The sequence below is a fragment of the Chiloscyllium plagiosum genome, unplaced genomic scaffold (assembly GCF_037043375.1).
Source record: "Chiloscyllium plagiosum isolate Xiang-an unplaced genomic scaffold, Cpla_swu_hap1 HiC_scaffold_33, whole genome shotgun sequence".
Taxonomy (NCBI): domain Eukaryota; kingdom Metazoa; phylum Chordata; class Chondrichthyes; order Orectolobiformes; family Hemiscylliidae; genus Chiloscyllium; species Chiloscyllium plagiosum.
The window spans coordinates 30,620,132-30,636,318 of record NW_028270171.1 but is presented as its reverse complement, the minus strand read 5'-3'; the positions used below and the strand labels follow the sequence as shown (position 1 = coordinate 30,636,318).

Here is a 16,187-nt window from a genome sequence, read left to right as displayed (position 1 = left end):
TCAGAGTAAGAAAACTCCACAGACAGAGTCTGCAATCTGTGCAAATAAATACATTAGCATGTATTCTAAGTCTTATGGTCCCTTTATGCAACATACCTGGCCTGACACAGAGTGAAAAAAGAATTAAGGATTAAGTGAAAGAGGTGGACCATCATCCCAAGTCAAGGTCCATGAAGCATCATTTGAGATCAGGAATATGGAAATTACAGCTTTATACAGTGCTGATGTTGATCAAAACAGAACCATCGATTATCCCAAATCTCCCCATTTTCTTCCATAAAAGCATACATAAAGAGGAGGACAAAGCTATTCTGTCCTTCAATCGTGTTCCACCATTAAAAATGGTCATGGCTGATAATCCAACTCAACACCCAGTCCCTTCTATCTCCATACAGCCTTTGATCCCTTTAGTTCTAAGAACATCTCCTTCTTGAAAACATTCAATGTAATGGCCTCAATTGATTTCTGCAGCTAGGAATTCCACAGGCTCAGCACACTAGGTGAAGAAATTTCTCTATTTTAATTTTAAATAGATTGTCCCACATCCTTAAACTGGACCCCCAGGTTATTGGGAATATCCTTCCTGCATTAACTCTGTCTAGCCCTGTTAGACTTCTAAGAGACCTCCCTCATTCTTCCAAACTCCAGTGAATATAGTCCTAACCAATACAGTCTCTCTTCATAAGTCAATGCTGCCATCCCAGGAATCAGTTTGGTAAACTTTTTCTCCTCCCTCTGTAGCCAGATCATCATTCCTCAAATAAGGAGACCAAACTGCACCCAATACTTCGGATGTCACCTCACCAAGGTCCTGTTTTAAATGTTTTCTCTTCTTCATCAACTTTTCTTTTTAACTATAGCCAGACAATGATCTACAATAAAACAAAAACAGAAATTGATTGAGGAACTCAGCAGATCTGGCAGCATCTGTGCAAACAGAGTTCATGTTTTAAATCCAGTGAATCTTCTTCAGAATTGGATCTCAAAATGCTAATCTGCTTTCTCTCCACAGATGCTGCCAGATCTGCCTAGTTCCTCCAGAAATTTCTGTTTTTGTTTAAGATTTCTAGCATCTGCAATTCTTTTTTATTCTAATTATCTACCAATGGCTTCTCCTCACAGCCCAGCACCAATTCATCTGATATTCTCCAAGGATCTTACCCTTGGCAAATTCCTATTTCCCACCTGCGTGCTCTCCCTCGGCATCTTTTTTCCACCTTTAATGACAATACCCAGCATTACCTCAACACTAGCTCTTCGCCCACCCACTGCTTCTAAACAATGTCCTGTACTGGATGAGCAAAATAATCTTCACAATTAAATATTGAGAAGATCAAAATCACTGTCCTTAGTTTCCTAGCTACTGACACCATTCCTCCGTCTGGGAACAGGTACTGTACCAATCTCTCCACAACTCAAGCATTGTATTTGATGACAGTAGTTTCTGATCACATATCCATACTGTTACCAAGGCTCTAATTTTCTAATCTTGCTCATTGGAATTCATCTGTTGCTAAAATACTCAATGTTTTTGCGACCTTTAGACTTGACTATTCCAACTGTCCTGGCTAACCTCCTGTCTTCCATATGCCATCCAAAACTCAGCTGTTCATATATTAACTCATTTACCCATCATACCTGCATTTACACCAGCTCATTTAAAATTCTTAACCTTTGTTTTTAAATCGCTCTATGCACTTTCTTCTGTCTCTCTCCCTCTCTGCAACCTCCTCCAATGTGGCCTATTGTACTATTCCAAAACCGGAATTCTGTTCCTAAACCTCCCCACTCCTTTTGCCTCCATTAAGATGATCTTTAAAACTTACTTATTCCTTTAACCAAGATTTAATTTGTAAAGCCCTTGAACATCAATATGGGATATTTTAATCACAAAGGTGCTTTATGAATACAAGTCGTTACTATTACTGATGTTTTAAGAATTTTAATCACAGTTAAATTTAAACTAAGAACTTATGACATCTCATCCAAATCTTCTTACTAAAGGATTTCTTTACCATACAAAAACATTTTATACTTTAGCCCTGTTGATGAGGCTTCTATTTCCATTTTAGAATGGGCCACTTCACCACTTTTCATATGTTTCAGTTTAATAAAAGCAGTAGCTATCTGATGACTCACCATGTCCTTCACACTTTCAAGTTTGCTACTCAATGTTTCCATGTTTGATGCCATGTTCCTTTGTGCAGTACGCATGTCCATCAGCTCAAGCTGGGTTTGGCCAACCTGCTCTTTCAGTTGGCTTAGTGCAGAGAGGAGTGTTTGCTGCTCATCATTGGCATTACTGAGGACAAAAGTGAGAAATCATCATGAAACACAACTAGTCTAAACAACTTGCAGAGAAACTGCAGGGTTTTTTTTTTAAACTGGATTCTAAAAACAGACCAAAATAAAACTGCACTACTCAGTGGGTAAAGGTTCAGACGGTCTCAGTGGAATTCCAGTTCTCAGCTTGCTGATCCAATAGGGGACTTGTGCTCAAGGCACAGAAGGGAAAACTTAGCCAATGATATCTAATAGGCTTGGACAGAGCATGACAGGCAAGAGTGTGCAAATGCCAGGAGTTGAGCCAAGTCTGGGACTTGAGGCAAGTGGGGAAGGGGGACATTGCTGCGTGTTGTTCTGTCCACTGTCACAAGGGGCTGCTAGTTAGATCTTAAGAATGGGCCAAAGTGAAAACCAGGCTTTAACGAGGATGGTAAGCAGCAATAAAGTAAGAGTAAGATAAGATCTTTTTACTCCCCCCTAAATCTGCTAGTTGGAAAAAAGGGCAGTCAGTGGATTGGTATGCTCTTCCTACCAGATGTGAGTGATCAGGGATCAGTCAACTGTCCCGGTGACTATGTTTACAAGAAATGTGTCTGACTACAACTACTCTCAGACCGCATGGATTGTTTGGAGCAGCAGTTGGAAGCACTAAGGAGCAGACAGGAGGCAGAGTGTATGATACCTTCAAGGATGTGGTCATATCGCAGGAACAGTCAGGTAAATGGGTGACTGACAGGAGAGTCAGGTAGTGATTAGATTAGATTAGATTAAATTACATTACAGTGTGGAAACAGGCCCTTCGGCCCAACAAGTCCACACCGACCCGCCGAAGCGAAACCCACCCATACCCCTACATTTACCCCTTACCTAACACTACGGGCAATTTAGCATGGCCAATTCACCTGACCCTGCACATCTTTGGACTGTGGGAGGAAACCGGAGCACCCGGAGGAAACCCACGCAGACACGGGGAGAACGTGCAAACTCCACACAGTCAGTCGCCTGAGGCGGGAATTGAACCCGGGTCTCAGGCGCTGAGAGGCAGCAGTGCTAACCACTGTGCCACCGTGCCGCCCACGAGTCTGTTATGGTTATTCCCCTCTCAAACAAGTATACCATTTTGGATACTGGGGAGAGGGGGAGGGGGGTGGAAATAGCCTCTCAGGGAAAAATGGCAGCAGTAGTCAGGTCTGTTGTGCCACAACCAGCTCTGCTGTAAAGCAAAGTATGGCAAAGTCCAAGCGTGCAGATGTGATCAGGGACTGTCTGGTCAGGGGCACAGACAGGTGTTTCTATGGCCATGAAAGAGATTCCAGGATGGTGTATGGCCTTCCTGGTGTAATGGTCAAGAATGTCTTGGAGTAGTTGCAGCAATTTCTCAAAGTGGAGCCTGAGCAGCTGGAATACATTATACACATTGGTACCAACAATATTGGTAGAAAAAGAGATGCGGTCCTGCAAAGTGAATATGAGGGGTTAGGCAGCAGGGTAAAATGCAGGTAGTAATCGCTGGATTACTCTCCTGGTGTTAGTGAGAGAAGAATAGGAGGATATGGCAGATGAATGAGGAGCTGGTGGAGTGGGCAGGGATTCAGATTTTTGGATCACTGGGATCTCTTCTGGGGCAGAAGTGAGGATCGCATGGGTTGTATCTGAATTGGAGGGGTAGCAATATTCTGGTGGGGAGATTTGCTGGAGATTTACTCAGGAGGATTTAAACTAGTCTGGCAGTGAGTTGGGACCCTGGATGACCAGAGATATTGAGTCACTGGTAAAGAAAAAGAAGTAGTATGTGTCTGGTAAAGGCAGCTGGGATCAAGTGACTCCCTTGAGTACAGGGGATGTAAGATTACACTTAAGAGGGGAATCAGGAAAGCAAAAAGGGGACATGAGATAGCTTTAGCAGATAAGGTTAAGGAGAATCCAAGTATTTTACAAGGATACTAAGGATCTACAGAGTACCTTAGGTGCGAATACAGGCATTTAAAGATCAAAGAGACTGTGTAGAACCACAGGAGATAGAAGAAATTCTGAATGAATATTGTGCATCAATACTTACAGCAGAAATACATAGAAGCAAGGGAACTCAAAAAAAAAGTGATGTCTTGAAAATAGTCCACAGTTCAGAAGAGAACGTGCTGGAGGTCTTAAGATGGACAAAAGTAGATAAATCCCTGGGACCTGATCAAGTATACCCCATGATATTGTGGGAAGCTAGGGAAGAAATTGTGCGGCCCCTAGCAGAGATATTTATAATCATCAACAGCCAGAAGACTGGAGATGGATAATGTGGTGCCATTAAGAAAGGCTGCCAGGAAAAGCCATGGGATAAGACCAGTAGGCCTGACATCAGTGGTGGGCAAGTTGTTGGAGGGGATTCGGAGAGACAGGATTTACATTCATTTGGAAAGACAGGAACTAATTAGGGATATTCCGCTTGGAGTGGGAATCCATGTCTCAAACTTGAGTTCTGTGAAGAGTGTCCAAGAAGAATGAAGACGACAGAGCAGTAGATACTGTCTATATGGACTATAGCGAGGCCTTAGACAAGGTTCCGCAGAGGAGATCAGTTAGTTCACATGGGATCCAGGGAGAGCTCGCCAACTGGATACAAAATTGGCTTGACATTAGGAGACAGAGGTGGTAGTAGAGGGTTGTTTTGCAGACTGGTGGCCTGTGATTGTGGTCCCGCTGCTATTTGCCATTTATATAAACAATTTGGATGAAAATATAAGAGGCATGGTTACTAAGTTTGCAGATGACACCATAAATGGTGGTATAGTGGGCTGTAAAGGTTATCCAAGAGTACAATGGGATCTTCATCAACTAGGTCAGTTGGCTAAGGATTGGCAGACGGAGTTTCATCATAGAATCCCTACAGCATGGAAACAGGCCATTCGGACCAACCTGATCCTTTGAAGAGTAACCCATTCCCCTACCCCATTACTCTACATTTACCCCTGACTAATGCACCTAACCTGCACATCCCTGAACACTATGGGCAATTTAGCATGGCCAATTCACCTAAGCTGCACATCTTTGGATTGGAGTTTAATTGAGACAGGCAGACAATCACTGATAGATATGATGGCGAAGGCAGCATTGGCACCCATGCCTTCATTGGTCAAAGCACTGAGCACTGGATTTGGGACGTAATAGATGGCTGTACAAGACATTGGTAAAGCCTCATTTGGAGCAATGCATACAATTCTGATCACTGTGCTATCAGAAGAATGTTATTAAATTGGAAAGGGTGCATAAAAGATTTGCAAGGCCGATACCGAGGCTGGAGGATTTACATTACAAGGCAAGGCTGGGTAGGCTGATCCTAGTACTGATCCTTGTGGCGCAACAGCCTCCAATCACTCAAACAACCTTCTACTATTATCCTTCATGTCCTACTACTAAGCCAGTTTCTGATCCATCTCACGAAGTTTCCCTCAACTCCTTTTTATCTTCCTGATCATGTGGGACCTTGTCAAATGTTTTACTAAATGTATATGAAGTGAACTTCCTTCATCCACACACTATCACATTTTCAAAAAATGTTAACAATTTTGTTAGGTATGACTTCCCTCTCACAGAGCCATACGGACAATCCTAATCGATCCATTCTTTTCCAAATATTAATTCTCTCCAGTAGTTTCTGTATCAGTGATGAGAGACTCACCAATCTGTAATTTCTTGGTTCATCTTTACCACCCTTCTTGAAAAGTGAAATGACATTAGCCATCCTCCAGGCCTTTGCCATCTCCCCCATGAACAGAGAAGAATTAAAACTTTGTGTTGGAGCCCTTGCAATTTGCTGCCTCACCTCCCACAGCAACCTGAGATGCAATTCATCTGGGCCAGGGGGTTTATCTGTTGTTAAACCCAACAGAACTCTAACACCTCCCCCATTTCCCATGTAAAACTGTGCAAGTTCCTCACAATCTCTTTTCCTGAATTCCATATCTACGTTTTCCTTTCCCAGAGTGAAGACCCAAGAGAGTATTTATTTAACATCCTTTTAATATCCTGCAGCTTCACACACTGGTTCCCTTTATAAAAATTTATTTATGGGATATGGACATCGCTGGCTGGCCAGCAGTTATTGCCCATCCCTAGCTGCCCTTAAGATAGTGATGAACTACGTTCTTGTACTGCTGCAGTCCATCTCCTATGGATTGATCCAAAATGCCATTAGGGAGGGAATTCCAGGATTTCAATCCAGCAACAGTGAAGGAACAGGGATACATTTCTAGATCAGGGAGGCGAGTGGGTTGGAAGGTAAGTTGAAGATGCTGTTCCCATGTATCTGCTGTCCTTGTCCTTCTTGATGGAAGTGGTTGTGGGTTTAGAAAGTGCTGTTTGAGGATCTTTGGTGAATTTCTGCTGTGCACCATGTAGATGGTACACACTGCTGTTACTGAGCATTGATGCAGGAGGGAGTGGAAGTTTGACCATCTAGGGCCTTTCAAGCATGTTGCTTTGTCCTGGATGGTATCAAGCTTCTTGAGTACTGTTGGAGCGGCACACATCCAGGCAAGCAAGAAGTACTCTATCATCCTCCTGACTTGTGCCTTGTAGATCATAGAATCCCTGCAATAGGGAAGCAGGAGGCCATTCAGCCCATTAAGTCCACACTGACCATCTGAAGAGCATCCCATCCAGACCTAACCTCTTACCCTATTCCTGTAACCCTATATTTCCTATGGCTAATCCACCAATCTTTGGACTGCGGGAGGGAACTGGAGTACCTAGTAAAAACCCATGCAGATATGGGGAGAATGTGCAACCTCCACACAGATTGTCGCCAGAGGGTGGAATCGAATCTGGGTCCCTGGCACTGTGAGGCAGCAGTGTTAACCATATGGTGGGAAAGGCTTTAGGTGATCAGGTGGTGAGTTACTTGCTGCAGTATTCCTAACCTCTGACCTGCTCTTATAAACATTGTTTATGTGGTGAGTCCAGCTGAAGTTTTATCAACGATAACATCCTGGATGTTGATGGTGGGGAATTCAGTGATGGTAGCACCATTGAATATCAATGGTGATGGTTAGAATGTCTCTTATTTGTGATGGTCAGGGCCTGGTATTTGTGTGGTATGTTATTTACCACTTATTAGCCCAAGTCTTGATATTGTTGCATTTGATCATGGACTACTTCACTATCTTAAGAGTCACGAATGGTGCCTAACAATCATCAGCGAACATGCCCACTTCTGACCTGATGCTGTAAAGAAGGTCACAGATGAAGTAGCTGATGATCATCGCATCTAGGACAATATCCTAAGAAACTCCTGCAGGAGATATCCTGGAGCTAAAATGACTAAACTCTCACCACCAGGACCATTTTCCTATGTGTCAGGTATGACTCCAACCAGCAGGGAGTTTTTCTTCTGATACCCACTGATTCCAGTTTTGCTCAGGCTCCTTGATGCCACACTCTGTCGAATACAGCCTTGATGTCAAGAGCTATCATTATCACCTCCCCTCTGGAATTTATTTGTGGGTGGCACGGTGGTACAGTGGTTAGCACTGCTGTCTCACAGTGCCTGAAACCCGGGTTCAATTCCCACCTCAGGCGACTGACTGTGTGGAGTTTGCACGTTCTCCCAGTGTCTGCGTGGGTTTCTTCCGGGTGCTCCGGTTTCCTCCTACAGTCCAAAGATGTGCAGGTCAGGTGAATTGGCCATGCTAAATTGCCCGTAGTGTTAGGTAAGGGGTAAATGTAGGGGTATGGGTGGGTTGCACTTCGGCGGGTCGGTGTGGACTTGTTGGGCCGAAGGACCTGTTTCCACATTGTAAGTAATCATCTCTTTTGTCATGTTTGAACCAAGGCTGTAATGAGGTCAGGAGCTGAGTGGCCCTGGCAAAACCTAAACTGGGCATCACTGAGCAGGTTATTGCTGAGCAGGTGCTGCTTGATAGCACTGTTGAACATACATTCCATTATTTCACTGATGATCAAGGGGAGACTGATGATGTGGCAACTGGCTAGTTGGATTTGTCCTTTTTTCTTACATGCAGGGCATATCTGGGCAATTTCCCACATTATCAGGTAGATGCCACTGCTGTAACTGTACTGGAAGAGCTTGGCCAGGGGAGTGGCAAATTCTGGAGCACAAGTATTCAGTCCCATTGCCAGAATGTGGTGAGGACCCACAGCTTTTACATTATCCAGTGTCTCCAACCATTTCTTGGATATCATCTGGAGTGAATCAAATTGGCTGAAGGCTAGTGTCTGTAATGTTGGGGACCACTGGAGGAGGCTGAAATGGATCGTCCACTGTGAATGTTTCAACCTTATCTTTTGCACTGATGTGCTGGGCTCTGCCATCATTGAAGATGGGGATATTTGTGGACCCTCAACCCCCAGGGAGTTATTTAATTATCTGCCACTATTCTTGATTGGATGTGGCAAGACTGCAGGGTTTGGATCTGATCCATTGGTTGTGGGATTGCTCAGCTCTATCACTTGCTGCTTGTGCTGTTTGGCACACAGTAGTCCCATTTGGTGGCTTCACTAGGTTGACACCTTATCTTCAGATATGTCTGATATGCTCCTCTGTGACTTTAGCTATGCCTTTATGCATTATCCATTGAAGAGTGGTTACTTTTCTTTAAATTATTTATAAAATATCTTAGGATTCTCCCTAATCCTGTTTGCATGCTCAATTTCTGCTCTTACTGCTTACGTTCCCTCCTGCACAAAAAGCTCCCCTCGATACATTTTAATAGATGCACCTCTCTAAACCCTTAACACTATGACTATCCCAATTTATATTGAGAAAGCTAAAATCCTGTAGGTATAATTACTCTTACACAATCATTACAGTTACACACCTCTGAAGTGTTGATTTCCCACTGACTCTATAATAGACTCTCAGTAAAGTGGTTGCCCTCATAATATTCCCAAGTTGTACCCACAAAATTTCATTTGAGGACCCTTCCAAGATACCATCTCTCTTTGTTGTAGTAATTGACTCCTTAATTACTAGTTCTACACCATTACCCTTTTTACATCCTTCTCTGTCCCACTTAAAGATCCTATATCTTGAAACATTGTCTGTCCAGTCTTTCCTAGAGGGTGGAGTGTACTTGGAATGAACTGCCAGAGGAAGTGGCCGAGGTAAGTACAATAATAACATTTAAAAGACATTTGGACAGATACATGAATAGGAAAGGTTTAGTGGGATATGGGTCAAATACAGGCAAATGGGAATAGTTCAGTTTAGGGAACCTGGTCAGCATGATGAGTTGGGCTGAAGGGTTGGTTTCCATAGTGTATGATTCTATGACTATTAAATCGAATTACAAAGCTGTAACTTGGCAAGGTTAAAGGGGATGGTGGAGCGGGAGGACAGGGTGAAGAAACAAAGTATTCGAGCAAGCTCTTTCTTCAATTCTGCAAGTCTGAAGGCGGCAAAAAGTGACTTAGTCAGCAAGCAGCCATACTCTGCTTCATGTACCAGCCACTTAAGCAAGCACATAAGTAGCTGTACCTATAGGCACTATTTTTTGTTGGCTTTCCTCCAACTGCAGCACATTTGCTGAAAATACAAGCGATTAGTTGACCAAGTTTTGCTGTTCCTCTGCAGTTACAGAAGTTGCCCATTCTGCTCCACTATTTGTTGTATTTTCATGGCAGTTCCCAAAATCACCACCAACAACATAAAAAAGCAATTCTAAATTAGCAAGGGTCATTTAGTGTGGCTATATCCAACTGAAAGTATTCCTGGTGGACAATTTCATATGTGGTAGAAAAAAAACCATGCAACTTCCATACCTTACAAAAGCAGAGCTTGCCTCCTTTATTTCTCTGAACATCTCCTGGAAAGAGGAAAAACAGAAAATGGTATTCAATTTTGTGTTTATATTTGAGGTTTGTTCTGATTTCCAGTTATAACAGCTCAGATTCTGGTTTGCTACTTTTTTTTTTTTAGAAAAGTCATCTTATTTTCAAATAAGCTGCCCAGAGCTTTGAAACATTTCCAGCTAATACCAAGAATCTGGATTCTAAACTAGAAGACCTTCGCCAAACTCTTTATTATTAATGATGCGAACATCTTCACTAAAGTTTTAATAAGTTATCAGGAATATAAAGAAATGCAGCAGCGTTGTCATACATTTCTCAGGTTTTCAATTTGGCAAAAGATGGTCTCAGCCCAAAGCTTGCCTTGAATTCAGAAACCTGTATAAAGACCAGAACTCTAAAACTAACTTAAAACCCAGTGTGGAAAGGATGCCAAAACACTTTATAAATGGTTATTCTCTTTCTCACCTTGATTGAGGTTTCAAAACAACACAATATTTCTTATCATCACAAACTGTTACCAAGAAACTATGGGAACAATGAGGTCCAGTTCATAGCCTCAAAGCATATTTGGTTTAAAGGTTTGTCAGGTTTCACATTACGCATACAAATATTATTTTCTAAGAGATGCAAATTTGTGTTAATTTGTATTTGAATTCAAAAATACAAATTAGCTTCCAACATCTCCTAAGAGAACATCTTGTTACTGGCAGGGCATTCCATGAACTAACGACTCGCTGAGTGAAGAACCTACCCCTAACATCAGTCCTATATCTACCCCCCCTTAATTTAAAGCTATGCCCCCTTGTAATACCCGACTCAATACGCGGGAAAAGGTTAATACTGTCGACCCTATCTAACCCCCTAATCATCTTGTACACCTCAATCAAGTCACCCCTAAACCTTCTTTTCTCTAGTGAAAACAGCCCCAAGTGCCTCAGTCTTTCCTCATACGATTTTCCTTCCATACCAGGCAACATCCTGGTAAACCGCCTCTGCACCCGTTCCAATGCCTCCACATCCTTCCAATAGTATGGCGACCAAAACTGCACACAATATTCCAGATGCGGCCGTACCAGAGTCTTATACAACTGCATCATGACCTCAGGACTCCGGAACTCAATTCCTCTACCAATAAAAGCCAGTACGCCATATGCCTTCCTCACCGCACTATTTACCTGGGTGGCAACTTTCAGAGATCTGTGTACATGGACACCAAGATCCCTCTGCTCATCCACACTACCAAGTATCCGACCATTAGCCCAGTACCCCATCTTTTTGTTATTCTTCCCAAAGTGAATCACCTCGCACTTAGCTACATTGAATTCCATCTGCCACCTTTCTGCCCAGCTCTGCAGCTTCTCTATATCCTGCTGTAACCTGCCACATGCTTCCTCACTGTCAACAACTCCTCCGACTTTCGTATCATCCGCAAACTTGCTCACCCAACCTTCTAACCCCTCTTCCAGGTCATTTATAAAAATGACAAACAGCAATGGTCCCAAAACAGATCCTTGCGGAACACCGCTAGTGACGGCACTCCATGAAGAAACTTTGCCATCAACTACTACCCTCTGTCTTCTTCCATCCAGCCAATTCCTAATCCAAACCTCCAACTCACCCTCAATGCCATATCTCCGTATTTTCTGCAGTAGCCTACCATGGGGAACCTTATCAAACGCCTTACTAAAATCCATATATACCACATCTACCGCTTTCCCCTCATCAACCTCCTTCGTCACCTTTTCAAAGAATTCAATAAGGTTTGTGAGGCACGACTTGCCCTTCACAAAACCATGCTGACTATCCTTGATCACATTATTCCTATCCAGATGTGCATAAATCCTATCCCTTACAATTCTCTCTAAGACTTTGCCCACAACAGAAGTGAGACTCACCGGCCTATAGTTACTAGGGCTATCCCTACTCCCCTTTTTGAACAAGGGAACCACATTTGCTATCCTCCAGTCTTCTGGGACTACTCCTGTAGACAACGAGGACATAAAAATCAAGGCCAATGGCTCTGCAATCTCCTCCCTTGCTTCCCAGAGAATCCTAGGATAAATGCCATCAGGCCCAGGGGACTTATCTATTTTCACCTTTTCCAGGATTTCCAACACCTCTTCTCTACATACCTCAAAGCCATCCATTCTACTTATTTGTGACTCAGTATTCTCATCGACAACAATGCCCTGTTCCTGAGTAAATACTGAAGAAAAGTATTCATTCAGTGTCTCCCCAATCTCTTCCGCCTCCACACGCAACTTCCCCCTACTATCCTTGACTGGACCTATTCCTACCCTAGTCATTCTTTTATTCCTAACATACCTATAGAAAGCCTTAGGGTTTTCCCTAATCCTATCGACTAAGGACCTTTCATGTCCCCTCCTTGCTGCTTTTAGCTCTCTCTTCAGGTCCTTCCTGGCTACCCTATAACTCTCAATCGCCCCAATTGAACCTTCACGTCTCATCTTGAGATAGGCCGCCCTCTTCCATTTAACAAGGGATTCCAATTCCTTATTAAACCACGGCTCCCTCGCACGACCCTTTCCTTCCTGCCTGACAGGTACATAATTATCAAGGACACTCAATAGTTGCCCCTTGAACAAGTTCCACATATCATTTACACTCTTGCCTTGGAGTCTACTTTTCCAAGCCACACATCCTAAGTCATGCCTCACCGCATCATAATTTCCCTGACCCCAGCTATAATTCTTGCCCTGTAGTACACACTTATCCCTCTCCATCACGAGTGTAAAAATCACCGAATTATGGTCACTATCCCCAAAGTGCTCACCTACCTCTAATTCTAACACCTGGCCTGGTTCGTTACCCAGAACCAAATCCAGTATGGCCTCACCTCTTGTTGGCCTGTCTACATATTGTGTCAGGAAACTCTCCTGCACACATTGAACAAACACTGACCCATCTAACGAACGTGAGCTATAGCTTTCCCAATCAATATCAGGAAAGTTAAAGTCCCCCATAACAACCACCCTATTACTGTCACTCATCTCCTGAATCACCTTCCCAATCCTTTCTTCAATGATTCTAGGACTATTAGGAGGCCTGTAAAAGACTCCTAACAGGGTGACCTCACCTTTCCTATTCCTAACCTCAGCCCAAACTACCTCAGATGGCAAGTCCTCATCCATTGTCCTTTCCACCGCTGTAATACTATCTTTGACAAGCAATGCCACACCTCCCCCTCTTTTACCCCCACCTCTGACCCTACTAAAACATTTAAATCCCGGAACCTGCAACAGCCAATCCTGTCCCTGTTCTAGCCATGTCATTGAAATATTGAACCCAATATTAAAGAAGAGAAAGGGGGGGGGGGGACTGCCAAAGTGTATTGTGGGAAAACCCAGCAAGGGTATGCACATCAAAGTGGCTGATCTTAATGACAGGGTCTGTTCAAACAGCAGGAGACTGCAAGAATTGACACTGGCAATTAGCAAGATTTGACCAACGATCCAGCTCCCATTGGATCTGGTCCAGCATCTGGAGCTATATTTTGCCATTTGGTTGTTGAAGAAACTTCTCTCTCACTCATCAGGCTGTCTTGTTCCCCAGTAACTTTTTTCAGTTACCAAGACAAGCAATTACACACCTTATTTATATTGGGTTTTAAACAAAAATGCTTTAACCAGGTTTTTTTAAATAACCACAATTTTTAATTTGCTATCAAAACAAAATGTTTCACATAATAATTGGCTAAAGTACTCAACTCCAACTGCTAAATGTCTACAGAAACACACTATCTTCTTGAAGAGTTTAATCTTCCTTTAGTAGTGTGTTTGCAGCTGGCTTTCTGAAGTAAAACTACTTTGGCTAATAGGGTATTCTTGAAGACAAAAAGGTGAAGCACAGGATATTCCAGAGTCTGTTGCTTTGATGTTCCAGCACATGAAGACACTGGTTATCTGAAATCTTACAAACAAAGCTTGCTCGGAAAATACACAATCTTGAGATTTTATTCCAATCACAACCAGAACAGAATGATTTCACCCTAAACTGAAGGACAGGGTTTTCCTTTCAGAAATGGGCAGCTTGGTCTGAGCAGGCTTTCCTTCCACTGAAACAGATAAAACAAGAACCTCTCTAAGCCAAAGACAGCCCCCAGTATGCAAAGCAAGCAGTGACCACCAGTCTTATGATTTGCAGGGAGCCTTGGTTTAAAAAAAAATCTCTAATGTTGTTTTAAAAAATTCTCAAGGTCAAGGACCAGGCTCGCAGGAAAGTAGTCTGACACAGAACAAACAGCCAAGAGGCAAGTCTGCTAGAATATAAGTGTTTTATTCCCCGCAGTGTCCCCACAACCAGTCTCGTACTTACAACGGGTCTGGCTTATACTCACTCTACATGTTACCAAAACTGGGAGCCGTCAGTTCTCGTAGAGCGGTTGCCAACAACCCACGCTCGGCGGTTAAACGTAACCCCGGAGCAGACTCTACCGAACTGGAGACTTCTCCAGCTGATATACCCTTTTCCAGATATAAACATTCATGTGAACAGCAGAGCAAGGCTAAAAAACACATTCCATTCTGGTTACATACAGATAAGAAGATTCACACGGGAAGGTGTATAACAAGATTCACACGGGACTAAGCGACACCTTCCATTTTCGGTTAGAGCAGAGCAAGGCTAAAAAACACATTCCATTCTGGTTATTCACACGGGAAGGTGTATAACAAGATTCACACGGGACCAAGCGACACCTTCCATTTTCGGTTAGATTCACACATGTATTGGGACACAATTTTAACCCTTTCACCACATTCCACTGCTTGGCCCAATACATGTGTTGCATAATGATTCACACATGTATTGGGACATAATTTTACACCACATTCCACTGCTTGATCCAATACATGTGTTACATTATGCCCATATGTATTCTTTCTAACAAGCGCCTACGTACACGCCAAATATACAAGCAAGTCAGGACATTACAGCATGTTAAAATCACCAGGACCGCTACCAGGATCGACAAGGGTGGGAACAGGAATGTCCCCGCAGTGGAGGACATACCACTCAATATGTCCCACCAATGATGAGCTGACTCCACGTCCACTACACGGGCAGCATGTACTACCTCCTGTCCATGTATAAAGGTAGACACCGTAACCTTGGTGACATTGGTTTGATGCTTTCGTAATATCTGCTTAAGCTCCTCGGATCGGTCCAATGCCCGCTTAAACCGATCCAGGGAAATGTTCCAGGGATTCCTCAGCACTTTCCACTGCACCTTGGTAAAGTGGCGAGCACTGCTATAAGTGGTCAACAAATAGGTGTGATTCTGCCAGTGCCACTGATAGACATTTGAGAGGCATCCCGAGAACGGTGCTGAGGGAAGCATAGGATGTGGATTATTGGTAGCCACACAGAGCGTGTGTGGCCCAATCTGCCACATCATGTCCCTTGGAGTCTCAACAGTCCATTCGCACAGGGCCGTTCCCTTAGTCAAGCAAGGGTCCCGATACCTGTCCATCAGTAGGCAAGTTTTCCCCTGATCAGTCTGTTCACAAGCGGACAGATCATAGGTAATATTGGTATCTGGGCTAAACCACTGTCCCCTTGTCTTCAGAAAATAATATCCAGAAGATGTAATCACTGGTAATACATAATATCGACAGACCGTAACAGTGTGGGTTACATTCATGGTAACAAAGTATCCGTTACACATAGTTGCGTTACACCATGTTCGCTCTGGATGGGTTATCATCCACAATTTCTCAGATACATTCCATAGTCCCCTCCACGCCTGTACATTGGGGGATGTTACCACACGCAAAAAGCGTTCTTTCTGTATTTGAGCATGCAACATTTGAATATGACAGGCAGTCCAATTTAACTGAGCCGTAATGTTCTCAAACAGTTCCTGAGTGGCGCCCCAGACATCCAGTTCCCATTGCAGAGATCGTATCATTATTTCAGCTGTCTCTCCTTGAGTCATCATTACGGATGGCATCCACCTTCCAATAGTATGTAGTCCTTGTGAGGTGGCCTGTCCCGTGTTAGATAATTTAGTACGGGTTACCTCAGAGTCAATGGCATTCGAGATACCCATAACAGTTCCTGCGCCTCCCAGCAGGGTGTCG

General features: G+C 43.4%; 1 protein-coding gene across 5 annotated transcripts in view; it reads right to left on the bottom strand.

The window, feature by feature from the left end:
- Positions 1-16,187, bottom strand: part of LOC122542343 (SUN domain-containing protein 2) — a 126,931-nt gene that overhangs the window by 32,609 nt on the left and 78,135 nt on the right. For all 5 annotated transcript variants that reach the window (XM_087978407.1, XM_043680018.2, XM_043680021.2 and 2 more), the window contains 2 exons: positions 10,057-10,100; positions 2,140-2,302 (listed from right to left, as the gene is read on the bottom strand). In XM_087978407.1, coding sequence (XP_087834533.1) covers positions 2,140-2,302; positions 10,057-10,100 — 207 coding nt within the window. The remainder of the gene's footprint in view (positions 1-2,139; positions 2,303-10,056; positions 10,101-16,187) is intronic.